At 39.3% G+C, this 13,073-nt stretch overlaps 1 protein-coding gene across 2 annotated transcripts in view; it reads right to left on the bottom strand.

Annotated features, from left to right (window-relative positions):
• Ap3b1 (adaptor related protein complex 3 subunit beta 1) overlaps positions 1-13,073 on the bottom strand; it is a 222,839-nt gene that overhangs the window by 141,283 nt on the left and 68,483 nt on the right. For both annotated transcript variants that reach the window (XM_006981765.4, XM_076552077.1), the window contains exon 7: positions 8,978-9,160. In XM_006981765.4, the coding sequence (XP_006981827.1) occupies positions 8,978-9,160 (183 nt within the window). The remainder of the gene's footprint in view (positions 1-8,977; positions 9,161-13,073) is intronic.

The raw sequence follows: 13,073 nt of genomic DNA, 5'->3' as shown, positions 1-13,073 counted from the left end.
TCCTTGAGATCTACAAAAATTTTGTCAGAACACTTTTAGTTTTCACTTAATCTATGTGTGTATGTGTGTGTATGTGTGTGTAGCTAAAATTTAAATATTGTTTCAAAACAACAGTCTCCTCAAAATTACACGAGATTAGTGTGAAGAATATGGTAGACACTGAACCAGCAGCCAACCTCATGATATAGCTCTCCAAAAGGATGGAAAAGCCAGCTGCTTCAGAAGAGACCAGGTGTTTCCTGAGGCGTGGCTCCTCTAGCCCTCTACAGTGGGTGAGAACTTTCCGAGGATGTACGATGTAACTCTAGCTAAAGAGAAGTAATGAAGTATGGTGATATTTTATTTGTACTGAAATGTAATTTTAATTTTATGTTAATAAAGTTGCCCTGGGGTCAGAGCTATTAGAGCCATAGCAAGAGCGTGGTGGTTAGAAGAGCTAGGTAGATTTCTGTGTGTTCAGGGATACAGCCAGTATTGGAGACATACGCCTTTAAGACCTGGAGGGCGGTACTTACAGGCAGTGATGAGGCAGTCATGTGGTTGGGTTTACAACCAATGAGAAGGCAGAACAGAAAGACTATTTAAACACAGACAAACAGGAAGTAGCTCTCTCTCGGGGAAGTTAGGAGCACTGCAGGAGGTAAGATTTTATCTCTGAGCTCTGACCTCTCGGCTTTCTTTTACATTGGCTCTGTATTTCTTATTTTAATAAGACGGTTGGTTACATCTACAATGAAGGATGGAGTCAGTGGGACTCAGAGGGCTATGACCTGGAGCTGAGCTCCCACAGATGGAACGCCTTCACTGGACATACTCTCTCAAGCTGTTTTAAAAACCAGCACTCAATAGCACTGAAAAACAATTGGATGCAGGCAAAACTAAGGGCGGACCATGAGCCCAGCAGGGTGCCTCATGCCTACAATCTCTGCATTTGGAGAGCAGAGGCCAGAGACTCTCAGATGAGCACCCTGGATTATGGGAGGGGTTCAGGTCCCGTCTGACTCAGTCCCGACACAAGAAGATCACAGGGCTGGGGATGAAGCTAGTGAGTGAGGAGAGGACCTACTCACCAAGGATGAGGTACTGGGTTCAACCTCAGACGCATGCCCACCACAACAAACCAGGAAGAACAGGAAATCAACACACAAATAAAGCTGACCACAGAAACTTAGAGGCATGAGACTTTAGTAAATATGTAGTCTTTGTCTTATACCATTCCCTAGTCTCAAATAAAAGTTAGAAAAAAACTGCCTATGGGGTGGCGCACACCTTCAATCCCAGTACTTAGCAAGTAGAGGCAGGAGGGTATCTGTGAGTTCAAGGCCATTCTGGTCTACAAATCAAGTTCTAGCACAGCCAGAACTGTTACATAGAGAAACCCTGTCTCAAAAAACTAAAAGTAAACAAATTAATTAAATTTTTTTTAAAAAGAACAGAATAAAGATATTTGCAGATGAACAAAATTTAAGAATCCACTGCTGTCTCCTGTTTAAAAAAAAAAAATGTGCCTTATTAAGGAATTTTAAAAGTAATTGCAAGCAGCTGGGTGGTGGAACTCTGTGAGTTCAAAGCCAGCCTGGTCTACACAACAAGTTCCAAGACAGCTGGGGCTACACAGAGAAACCCTGTCTCAAAAAACCAAAAACCATTCATTACAACCACATAATCACAAAGAACATGAAGGAACTCAGGCATGGAGAAGGAAACAACAGGAAAATATCTCTCATAAGCCTTACAGTATTATTAAACTTAAGGCAAAACAAAACACAGGTACACGGAGTCGGGAGCTGGAGGTGGATAGACTCAAGAATGCGAGTATGAAACTGTCAAATATTAAATAAAAAATGTTAAAGACAAGTACATATTCCCTTGAATAAAATAAAAAAATTAAAAAAAAAAAGGACTCTTAGAAGGTTAAAGCACTCAACCAAGGACAAACAATGAACAAAGAACAGGGAATCCTTAAAGTGAGTGCTCCATAGCCCGGTGGAGGAGAGTCCTCGCTCCTCTCTGCCCCAGGTCCGCAGTTCCACAGCAACCGTGTACTAAAGCCTCCGTCAGAGCTGTCTGCCCACACACAAACCTCTTTCATTTGTATTGTGAAAACCATACTCTACGATAGATCCTCCGTAGTTCATTTTTAACAATTCTACAGAACAGCAAAATCTACTAACAGTCCACTGGTAAGAAAAAAGAATTACAAAATTTATTTTTTTAAATAACCTGTTTAAAAGAACCACACACACAAACAATATGTATGCATGCATATGTTTATATATATAGTTTGCATTTTGATGAGTTATTTTCTAACAACCACTGAAAAAATACCTGTACTAAAAACACTTTAAGGAAAACTCTAAACTTAAGGTGTCCTTAGGCCTATGTAAGGTTCTAGAAGTTCAAGTACAGAAATAGAGAGAAAGACAAAAGTAAATTAATCACTCCAAAGTATCCAAATGGTGTGGATAAACGCTGAGAAGTGTACCACCTGGCTTCATACTCCAAACGGTTATGGTGACGATTTACTTTTACGTTTCAAAGTGCTGAGGTAAACAGTTTTGGTAATTGTTAAATCTTCCACCTCCTAGCAATTTTAACAGGACTGGACCTACAGATGAAAGGCATTCCTGGCTGGACCAAACGGTTTCATTCAGTATTGGCTTACAGCTAATGCCACAACAGGGCTCAGATTTCTTGGGTTTTTTTGTTTGTCTGTTTGTGTTTTTATTTCATTTTATTTTTAAATAACTCTTAAAAGAAGATTTGTATGATCTGAAGAGAAACTGAGTATTAAATAACTCTTAAACATTCACTTTGTTTTATATTTATTTTCAAAATAAATGAATTTATTTTCAAATCCATTACTTTTATAAAAGCAACTTTATGTAAGAGATTTACATGCTCTCCTCTAACAGGCTTCAATGACAAAGAAAATACTTAAATAATGTCATATCCTTGAGAATTATACAAACTTGACCTAGAATGGAAAACCAGCCGACAGAGACTGCAAAGAGAAAGGTAAATTTAAGAAAATAAAAATGCAAATACTAAAAATGCAAATTTTAGTAGTCTCTTGAATTTATTAACCTAAAAGGTTTAATTTCCATTTTCCTGCATCAGCTGTATTTATAAAATGCCGTGCCCTATAAATACGCTGTTATTTTCTATAGTCAAGCACCCTCTTAACAAATCTTCTCATTAATATGTAAATTTAAAGTCAATCGGTCTTCTCTCTGACAGCCCCATGAATTCCTAGTACACTGTATAATCGGCTTTGACTTGGCATCCACTATTTATCATCAAAGATGTCAGTTAGAAAAATTATGGAAAATGCACTGCAATTGATATGACTGCAATCTACTTTGTCAACACTTAATTGTTCCTCAAATCGTACATTTACATATAAACAGCCTAAATACTGATCTATAATGATGCAAATAAACAAAATTAAAAATCTCTTCTGGCCCTGAAGAAGCTTATTGTATATGATGTGTTCATTTAAAATGACTGACAAAAGTATGCCCATCAGCTCATCTCAAAAACTATTTCTAATAATTTTCAGTTCCCAAAAGCTAACATTTTACTACCCTTCGAGAATATGAACATAAACAGGGGGTAACTTGCAGTACAAACACGAAGGCCTGAGTTTGAATCCTCCTCAGCCCTGACAAAAGCCTGTGGGTGGACCGCGCGTGCTCACTAGCCGGGGCCCACCTCCAGGTTCAGTGAGAGAGCCCAGCTCAGTGAAATGGCTACTGACAGAGCGGGAGCCTCAAGTCTTTTTTCTGGTCTACACATGCATCATGTGCATGCACACACTCAAAGTCAATGGAAAACGGGATGTTTCTCTTTGGAAACCATATTTAATTATAGATATCATCTAATTGAGTACCACAGACTAGGGTCTCAGAGATTAGCTTTGACAGGAAACCAATAAGCAAACACAAACCATATTCAAGTCAACAGGTAATGTAAAATAAAGGAAAGAATGATGGCCCTGAATATCAGATAACTGTTTCTAGGTCTAAACAGTATGCTTAGGTGAACTAACTGCTAAAGCATGTATGCCTCAGTATCTTTATCTGTAAATGGATATGAAAATTCTGACTGCCCGACATGGTGGTTTGAATGAGAATGGCCCCCCAGGCACAAATGTTTGAAATCTTGAGCGCCAGTTGGTGGAACTGTTTGGGAAGGACTAGGAGGTGTAGTCTTGGTGGTGTTATCACTGCGGGCTTTGAGGTTACAAAAAACCCAGTCATTCAGTTAGCTCTCTCTGCCTCATGCTGTGTCTCAAGACTTGAGCTCTCTGCTACTGCTCCAGCAGGAGCCCGCCTGTGGCCACGCCCCCTGCTATGATGGCCATGGACTCTGACCTTCAGAAACTGCTAGCCCACAATAAACTTTCTTCTATAAGTTGCCTCAGTCAGGGTCCGTCCACTCTCTAGTACCAACTTCTGTCTCAGTTACCTTTCTCATGACCAGGGCCACCTATCCACTAACAAGAAAGCACAGCAAAATGATTCATTAGAGTTATCATGTGTCACATTTTCTCTTAATACAAGGGAGGGAAAGTGAAATCCCCACTGTAACTCCTAGTTGCTATGTTAAGTTGGTGACGCGGTGTTCCCAATGGGGTATCCTTACTTCACGGTAAAGTGCCCTTGACTGAAGGAACGTGGTCTCGGCACGGCACTCCTAGCAGGGATTTCTGTCTACATGGAGACCGCTGCCCACGGATGAGAGTGAGCGAGGTGCTCAGAGCATGTCATCCGTCCCCCATCCCCCCCCCAGAAGGCAGTCTCCCACCACACCACTCGGTCCTCCTGTGAAGCGATGCTCCACTGTGTGGTCTACTCTGTGATAACCTTAGTTACTATAAAAACACTGAAAACAACTTCTGAAACGAAAAGCAGATACAGAGCTGCAAATGTCTCCGCTTCTTTCAAACGTGGCTAAACTGCATTTATGAGCTTTAGTCTTACAACTCCCTTTTTTATTTTTAATTATGTGTGTGGGGATACGTCTGTGTGTGGATATGGGCATGTGACCACAGGTGCCTGCACTGGGTCCCCTTGGAGCTGGAATTCCAGGCAGCTGTGAGCCACCAGATGTGCTAGGCAGGGTCCTCTCTGAGAGCAGTGTTCTTAACCACTGAGCCGTCTCCAGCTCCCAATCTAACAACTTTTATACTAGATCAACCACAGGCAGTCCTAAGGAGACGGAAGCCTCCAGGAGTACAAATTCCTGAGCCTCTCACTCCAAGCATCTGCAGCAATCAGAACAAGACAGACTCAGTGGGTCCAAGGAGTGTGGTGTGGACCTGGCCCAAGTGCTGACCATTCCAGGGGTCATTTTGTACAAAGAGCCTCGTTATGATTGCTAGTTCTGAAACTACAGCCAGGACTGACTACATCTTTCTCTCCCAAAGCTTTACAATAGTTTACACACTATTAAGAAAACACACAGACACAATCCTAATATCCTGAGCATGTTGAATTAAACAAGATGCGCAAATAGAACTTAATCAGACTCATTTTTCCATGGATTGAGGTAAACTGACAGCATCTTACATTAATAAGTAAAGTTAAATGTTTATCCATAGTAAAACTGTAACTCCTAGCATAACTGAAATTAAATAGTTACCAACAATTGCCTCTCCAGGGTCAACCAAGAGGTTAATGTGGAAAAACAAAAACATTATTTTTTATTTTATACTACATTATAAGTACTTCTGTAACTTAAAAAAAAGAATATTATTTAAACTCGTGAAAATTACAAATCTATCTAAATGGTTTCATTTCCTCCTTTCCATTTCCTTTCCTCTGTCTCAAAGGAAACCATAAGCGAGCTGCCCGAGAAGTCAAACCCTCAGCTTCAACACCCTGATCCTCACCTGTCCACACGCAAAGCGCCCACACGCCAACCAGCAAATTCGCCCATGTGTATGCCACACATGTGGTCTACCCACACCCCCCATGCCCACAGCTGGTCTCCTGGCTGTGCTGCAGCAGCGCAAGGCAGAGCTGCACATCTGGAAATCACTGCATGGTCTGGAACCAGTGGCCCTATGTCTGAAAATCACTGCACAGTCTGGAACCACAGGCCCTGTGTCTGACAATCACTGCACAGTCTGGAACCAGTGACCCTGTGTCTGACAATCACTGAACAGTCTGGAGCCACAGGCCCTGTGTCTGACAATCACTGCACAGTCTGGAACCAGTGACCCTGTGTCTGACAATCACTGCACAGTCTGGAGCCACAGGCCCTGTGTCTGACAATCACTGCACAGTCTGGAACCACAGGCCCTGTGTCTGACAATCACTGCACAGTCTGGAGCCACAGGCCCTGTGTCTGACAATCACTGCACAGTCTGGAGCCACAGGCCCTGTGTCTGACAATCACTGCACAGTCTGGAACCACAGGCCCTGTGTTCACGTCACGTTCAGACGGATGAGTGATGAAGAAGTGATATGGTCCAGTTCCAGTATGCTGGGACAGTGGCCAGACCTCCTTCTGACAGGAACTAACATGCATGGAACTAACATGAAAAAACACAAGACAAAATGCAGCCCCTTCCTCTCCAATTACGTAACAAAGCAGAAACACACATGTAAATGTAGAATTTAACCTGTCTTTGCTTTTGTATATGGCTTTACTAACTTCATCTAATATAAGATGAAATAAAACTCAGAGTGAAAGATGAGCTACAAAACTCTAGTACATATCTTTAGAAGACTCACGTATACTCAGCTCCGGTTTCTATCCACAAACAAGACAAAAGCTCACTTCTAGACAAGTGCTGGAATGAATAACGTGCAAACATAATAAAAATGTCAAGTGATACAACACTGGTTAAAAAACCCAACATGAACTCTGTGCTTCCACACGGGGAGAAAATGTCCAATCAGCTCCCCAGCAGGGGCTGCCTGAACAAACAGCAAACACGATCCCTGAGGCCGGCATCCAATGGCTGTGGGATTGTCATCATGCACACGCAGCTTCATTTAGTAAAACAGCCTTGCAAACTCAACTCTGGTCAATAATAAATCTAATTTTGTAAGGTACAAGTGTATACTAATAGCAAAAGTTCTTCCATCTGAGTCATATGTAGCATAAGTTATTTTTTAACATATTGTAAAAAATGCAACCACTTTACTTACAATGAAGCTAAGGGGCTCCACAAGGAGACCTCGTCTCAAAAACATGTCAAACTTCAATCACAAAGGAGGCTGAGAGGACACGATTCATCTTCCTTATGTGCAAGCCCGAGGTTCAATACACAATACTTTCGGCATGTGCAAGCCCTAGGTTCAATACACAGTACTCCCCAAAGCAATCAGAAAGAAAGAAAAAACCAAACTGAGATGTAGCATTCAAGGAGATAAAGACATAAAGAAATGTTTTAAATCTTTTTAATACTAAAAAAACAAGTCAATGCAGAAAAATTTATGAAATGTTTTATACTTATTTGTAAGCTTGATATGTCACTTAAAATCTATCATGAGGCCAGGCAGTGGTGGCGCACGCCTTCAATCCCCAGCACTCGGGAGACAGAGCCAAGCGGATCTCTGTGAATTCGAAGCCAGCCTGGACTCATAGAGCAAGATCCAGGACAGGCACCAAAGCTACACAGAGAAACCCTGTCTAAAAAAAAAAAAAACAAAAAAAACAAAACAAAACAAAACAAAATCTCTTATGAGAATATTCCCACTTTGTGGAATTTCATTAACTTATTCCTCTCATATTAATATTGTTTTTAATTTGAAAAAGCAAGATGTTCTAAACACTATATGGTTAGTCGGGTCAAGCTCACAACTGATTTCTCAAGTTTCTAATATTGGGGTTGGGGGGTTGGCTCCTCAGCTAAGAGTGCCTGCTGCTGCTCCAGGGCTCCTGAGCCTGGCTCCCAGCACCTACACAGGTGACTCGCCTGGACCTTCAGCTCTAGGGAATCCATGCCCTCTCCTGACCACTCAATGACCACACACACGTGCACATCCCCACATTGTGAAAACATATGCATGCACACACACACATATTTGTGCACATACATATGCAAACATGCAAGGACATTGTAAACCCCCCCTTGCATGCACACACATATGCACACATGTACATGTGCAAAAACACTCAAGCACACATTTATGAACATGCATGCACATACATGCACACATATACACGTGCATACACGTGCACACATAAGTATACACACATGCACACATACACAGAAATATAAAAAATATTGCATTAAAAATAAGATGTCAAAAGGTGAATGTGCTGTTACAGTACAGCTTAGGATTTCCCTTAACAAGTTTGAAATTTACATGTGAGCCTGCATAGAAGAGTGAATGAGCTCTATTACCAACTAGCAAAACAATTAAAATTTCTAATTTTCCGTGTAAAGAACATGATAAATTTCTAATATTAACCTGCCAAAGAAACTGAACTCATTTCATAGGATCTTTTATTACTGACTTCACATACTTTGGGTGAGTACAAACGAAAATAAGCATATTTTGGAAGTACAAAGCCGTAGGAAAGAAGTTTAAAAGTCTGGCAGTCTAGGAATCAGTCACCCCAAGTGTAAATTCATGGTGCAGGGGCACATTACCCACTTTAGTAAAACTGCTACATAGATGAATGGGGCTCAAAAATGTAAAATCAACTACAAATAATAATAATAATAATAATAATAATAATAATAATAATAATAATAATAAAAACCCAGGGCTTGATAAGGCCCCATGAGCCTGTGTCCTAACAGGGACCTTTGACCAGATATCACACCAAAGATCACACAGTGTGTCTTTAAATGGGAATCGGTTGGTGTCAAAACAATTGACAATCAGCAAAATGAGTCCCCTCTAGAAGGCAGATTTCTATTACTTCACTACTCTTCACTGGTTGCACAGTCTATGAAAGTTCATCTACCCCCTTAGTACGCTTCATAAGCAGGAGGCCAATCAGCACTCACCTCTCTCCAAGGGCTGACAAACTGTGTCCGAGCATATCGAGTTAGCATGTGGATTATGACAACCTGCCCCCACTCCTCGACATCGACCAGGAGGTTACAAAGCTTGCGGTAATTCCTGTGGATCAGATCGATTCTATCCGGGCACACCTCTTCAAAAGCCATCACCACACTGCCAGCCACCAGCTGAGAAGAGAGAAATAGTAACTCATTAAATACACTCTCACCATCCAAGATCAGATCGGGGATTCCAGCAGCATAGTCATGTTATGACCATAATATCAAAAGGTTTAGTCATTCAGTTACAGTGAGTACTAAAAAAGTACCCTTTTCTTGAAGAATACCTTTAAAACCTATAATTAGTATGGAAAACAAATCTTCTTCTGAACAGAGATAAATCCAGTTTATTTTAGTTTATCAAGTTAAATTCTAATAATTGTTTGTACATGTGTTAAATATTAATAACTCAGTTTCGGTTTTTTTGTTTTGTTTTTTGTGGGTTGTTGTTGTTGTTGTTGTTTGGTTTTTGGAGACAGGGTTTCTCTGTGTAACAGCTCTGGTTGTCCTGGAACCCGCTTTGTAGACCAGGCTGGCCTCAAACTCACAGAGATCCGCCTGCCTCTGCCTCCTGAGATTAAAGGCGTGTACCACCATCACCTAAACTTAAACTATAAAGATGCTTTCTTAGCTTGTAACGACATTCAGAGAGAGACTCGCGACAATAACAAAGATCGCAGGGCCAGTTTCAAGTGAAAACAGCAGGAACTCAACAACGTGTTTCCATTAGAAAGTACACAAAGAACTGTGTGTTTAATGCAAAAACACTCCCAAATCTCACACATTCTAGTCCATTTGTTATCACCAATATAATTTATTTTCAAAGAAAATACAGTGACTGAAATGTTAGTATATCGTGAGTAAAAATTGGAATACTGTATTGCCAAAAGGGGACAGCTTTCCCCCAGACTAACTGATGATATCATAATGTGGACTTCTGAATTGTCATGCTCTTACAAATCTTGGGTGAATGCTGGGCGGTGGTGGCGCACGCCTTTAATCCCAGCACTCGGGAGGCAGAGCCAGGCGGATCTCTGTGAGTTCGAGGCCAGCCTGGGCTACCAAGTGAGTTCCAGGAAAGGCGCAAAGCTACACAGAGAAACCCTGTCTCGAAAAAACCAAAAAAAAAAAAAAAACAAATCTTGGGTGAAACTAAGATTCTTTCAACATAAAGGTATAAGGCAAGCAGAATATTTAATATACAAATTCTTCTATATGTGTACCATATATACATGCAGTTAGCCAACAGTGTAATACTGTTTTGAAAAGACAAATTAATATCATATTCTTTCTAAACACTAGGGATTTTCCTTTTAGTATCTAAAATTTCCCACATGACTAAAAAATAAACAATTAAATAGAAATATCACTTATTGAAATGGTACTTTTGGAAAAATATTAGCTACAATGATATTCATATTTTGAGTGTTTGTCCCTCTACTTGGTTACCATTTAGTTTATTAATATGCAACCAACAACACAATTGAAAGAAAACAGCTCAGAATATAGACTTGCTATTATGCTAAACAAGTTTCAAGTCCTGTGGGGATTTTATGAATTACCAATCAGTATAAACGTGAAGCTGCATTTATTGACTCCAGCCCTACCCATGTACTGGTGCCTGCTGGTCCCAGCATGTATTCACCTCAATCGAAAAGCAAAGAATTGATTATTTGTGTGAGCTAAATAAAAATGTATTATACATCTAATTTCCTATTTGCTGTTGATATGGAAAGCAAGTTAAATGCATGTTTTCAAATTCTCATTTTCATATCTTCTGCATCAATTAGTCTTCAAATATATTCAAAGCAACTTACAACCTGTGATTATGAGATTAAAATTAACAATTTAAAAATCTCTTAAAATAACCAAGTTTATAACATCAAACTATAGAATAAATTACTATTTATGAGTTGTAAACATCTATATATACTGTATTTACAAATCAGCAATTACTATCATTATTATAAATAATAATTGTTAAGAAAAACAAAAATGAGGTATTTCTTAGACTAATCTATGAGGCTGAACTCATTTTAAATTTTTAAATAATTTTCATTTTTAAATGCTATATAAAATCAAGGATCTTTTTAAACCCAGAAAGTATTTTATTCCAAATGATTAGATACCAAACAATGAAATGGAAAATCAGCTCCTGCAGGATGTTAAATTTATCAAGCCGCAACAACATGTATGCAACTGTAGGGCACTAAAATACCCAAGACAGTCCAGGAAGGAGAGAAAATAACCATTTAAGCACAAATAAGGCTTCAGGAAACACTAAAAATAGGAAGTATGTGAAAAGAGCAGCATCATAAAATAACATTGGCCATTTTAGATGCTCACTTCAATGTATAGTTTGTTTGTTTGTTTGTTTGTTTGTTTGTTTGTTTTAAACAGTCTCAGCTTTTGATAAACACTAGTAGAAGAATTGATCAGTTGGGTCTATTAAATGTTCACTATCCATAAAACATTCAGAATTAAAATAGAATGATCTAATCAGATTTTGAAACCAAAAATATTGGTTTCCAAAAAACAAACAGTTACTCTCCATCCCCCTGTGTCAACAGCAGCTCTTCACACAGTGGGAATAAATCACTCCGACGAACCGCACTGAGCTCATCAGATCTAGACGCAGCTTTCCATTTATGTATTTTTTATATTAAAGCAATAAACGTGGTTCATTTATCTCCCCTTGGTTGCCACGTCTTTCTGTGCTGTTGCTATGAACTTCAGCCATTAGCTGTGCTCCAAGGTAAACTACATGAACCATCAACAAAAGTGACATCCCATCTATGGAGTTCATATTTTCTCTAGATTATCTATGCTAGTTGACAAGCTGGTAATGAAAAAAATCACACTAAGCAAATGGTTCCTCTAATAACAATAAATTTTCTATAAAATTATGAAGGGTACAAAACGTTTCCTTGCATCTATTTTGTCATGAATTCTAATTAACGTTACAAAACTCTGAGTGCTGGGTCATCACAAGAAGTGCATCACAGTGTGATTGATAAGATGGTATAAGTTAGCCAATGCTGCCAAGATTTCCTCCTCTTAAATTAATGGCCATCCAACCTGCTCTAATCATACAGCCCAAATGATATTCCCCTTCTTATTTCAATTTTCTTGAGGCATGGAAAATAAGAAAGATCAGTCATTTATCTTCTAATAGCTGGATAATAGATCTATCACAATAAAACATCTGCACAAACTCGGGGGTGGGCTTTCTTCTTTCCCCCAGAACAGCGAGGCTTTGGCCAGCATTAAATCAATAACTTAGAAAACAGTATCTTACCCCTACGATTTAGCTAGGAGCCATCCACCTATTCATTAAGCAGTCTATAGTTAAAATTAAGGAAATTTTGAGTCATCAAAAATACATCAACAACTCAGCTTTTCAGGAAGCATTAATGCAATTTATCTTCCTCAGAAATTTAAACGCTATTGACAGGATTTCTTTGAAATTGACTTGAAACAAACAAACAAAAACAAAAGCACAAAAAATAAGGACCACCATGCCTTTGAGGCATTCTAACTATCTGGTTCCATGTTTTCAATGCTCAACAAATATGAATTTCTACATTCCAAAGAAAAATAAAAAGTGTTATAGATTTAAGGAAGCATTTATAATAGAACCTTCGGAAAGGTTTATAGTAAAGTGTATTGTGCTAAGCACACAATGCAGATGAAAGTGTTGTGAATCCAGGAAGATATAACCAAAATTACAATAAAAAATACTGTTTCCACTGACTGGAGATGACAAATATATAGGCAAAATGTCCCCTTCTAATTCCAACTTTTGCACGTGAGAGCTTTCTAAACGTCTCTATAAACACAAAGACACCTTCAAACAACAGGGACCTAAAAGGCACTGCCATGCTTGTCCGGCTGCTACCAGAACTGTGTGCCTGTATCCAAAGAGATTTCTTTTTAGGGAACAACTACCTCCTTGTCTTTTTGAGCCATGTGCTTCTCCCACACTAAAAGATCTTGGAGATCGCAATATGAAAACCCTCCCTGGGCTAAGAAAAGCAACAGA

The sequence above is a fragment of the Peromyscus maniculatus genome, chromosome 15 (assembly GCF_049852395.1).
Source record: "Peromyscus maniculatus bairdii isolate BWxNUB_F1_BW_parent chromosome 15, HU_Pman_BW_mat_3.1, whole genome shotgun sequence".
Classification (NCBI taxonomy): domain Eukaryota; kingdom Metazoa; phylum Chordata; class Mammalia; order Rodentia; family Cricetidae; genus Peromyscus; species Peromyscus maniculatus.
The sequence above is the reverse complement of the archived record's forward strand: the minus strand, read 5'-3'. Positions and strand labels throughout refer to the sequence as shown.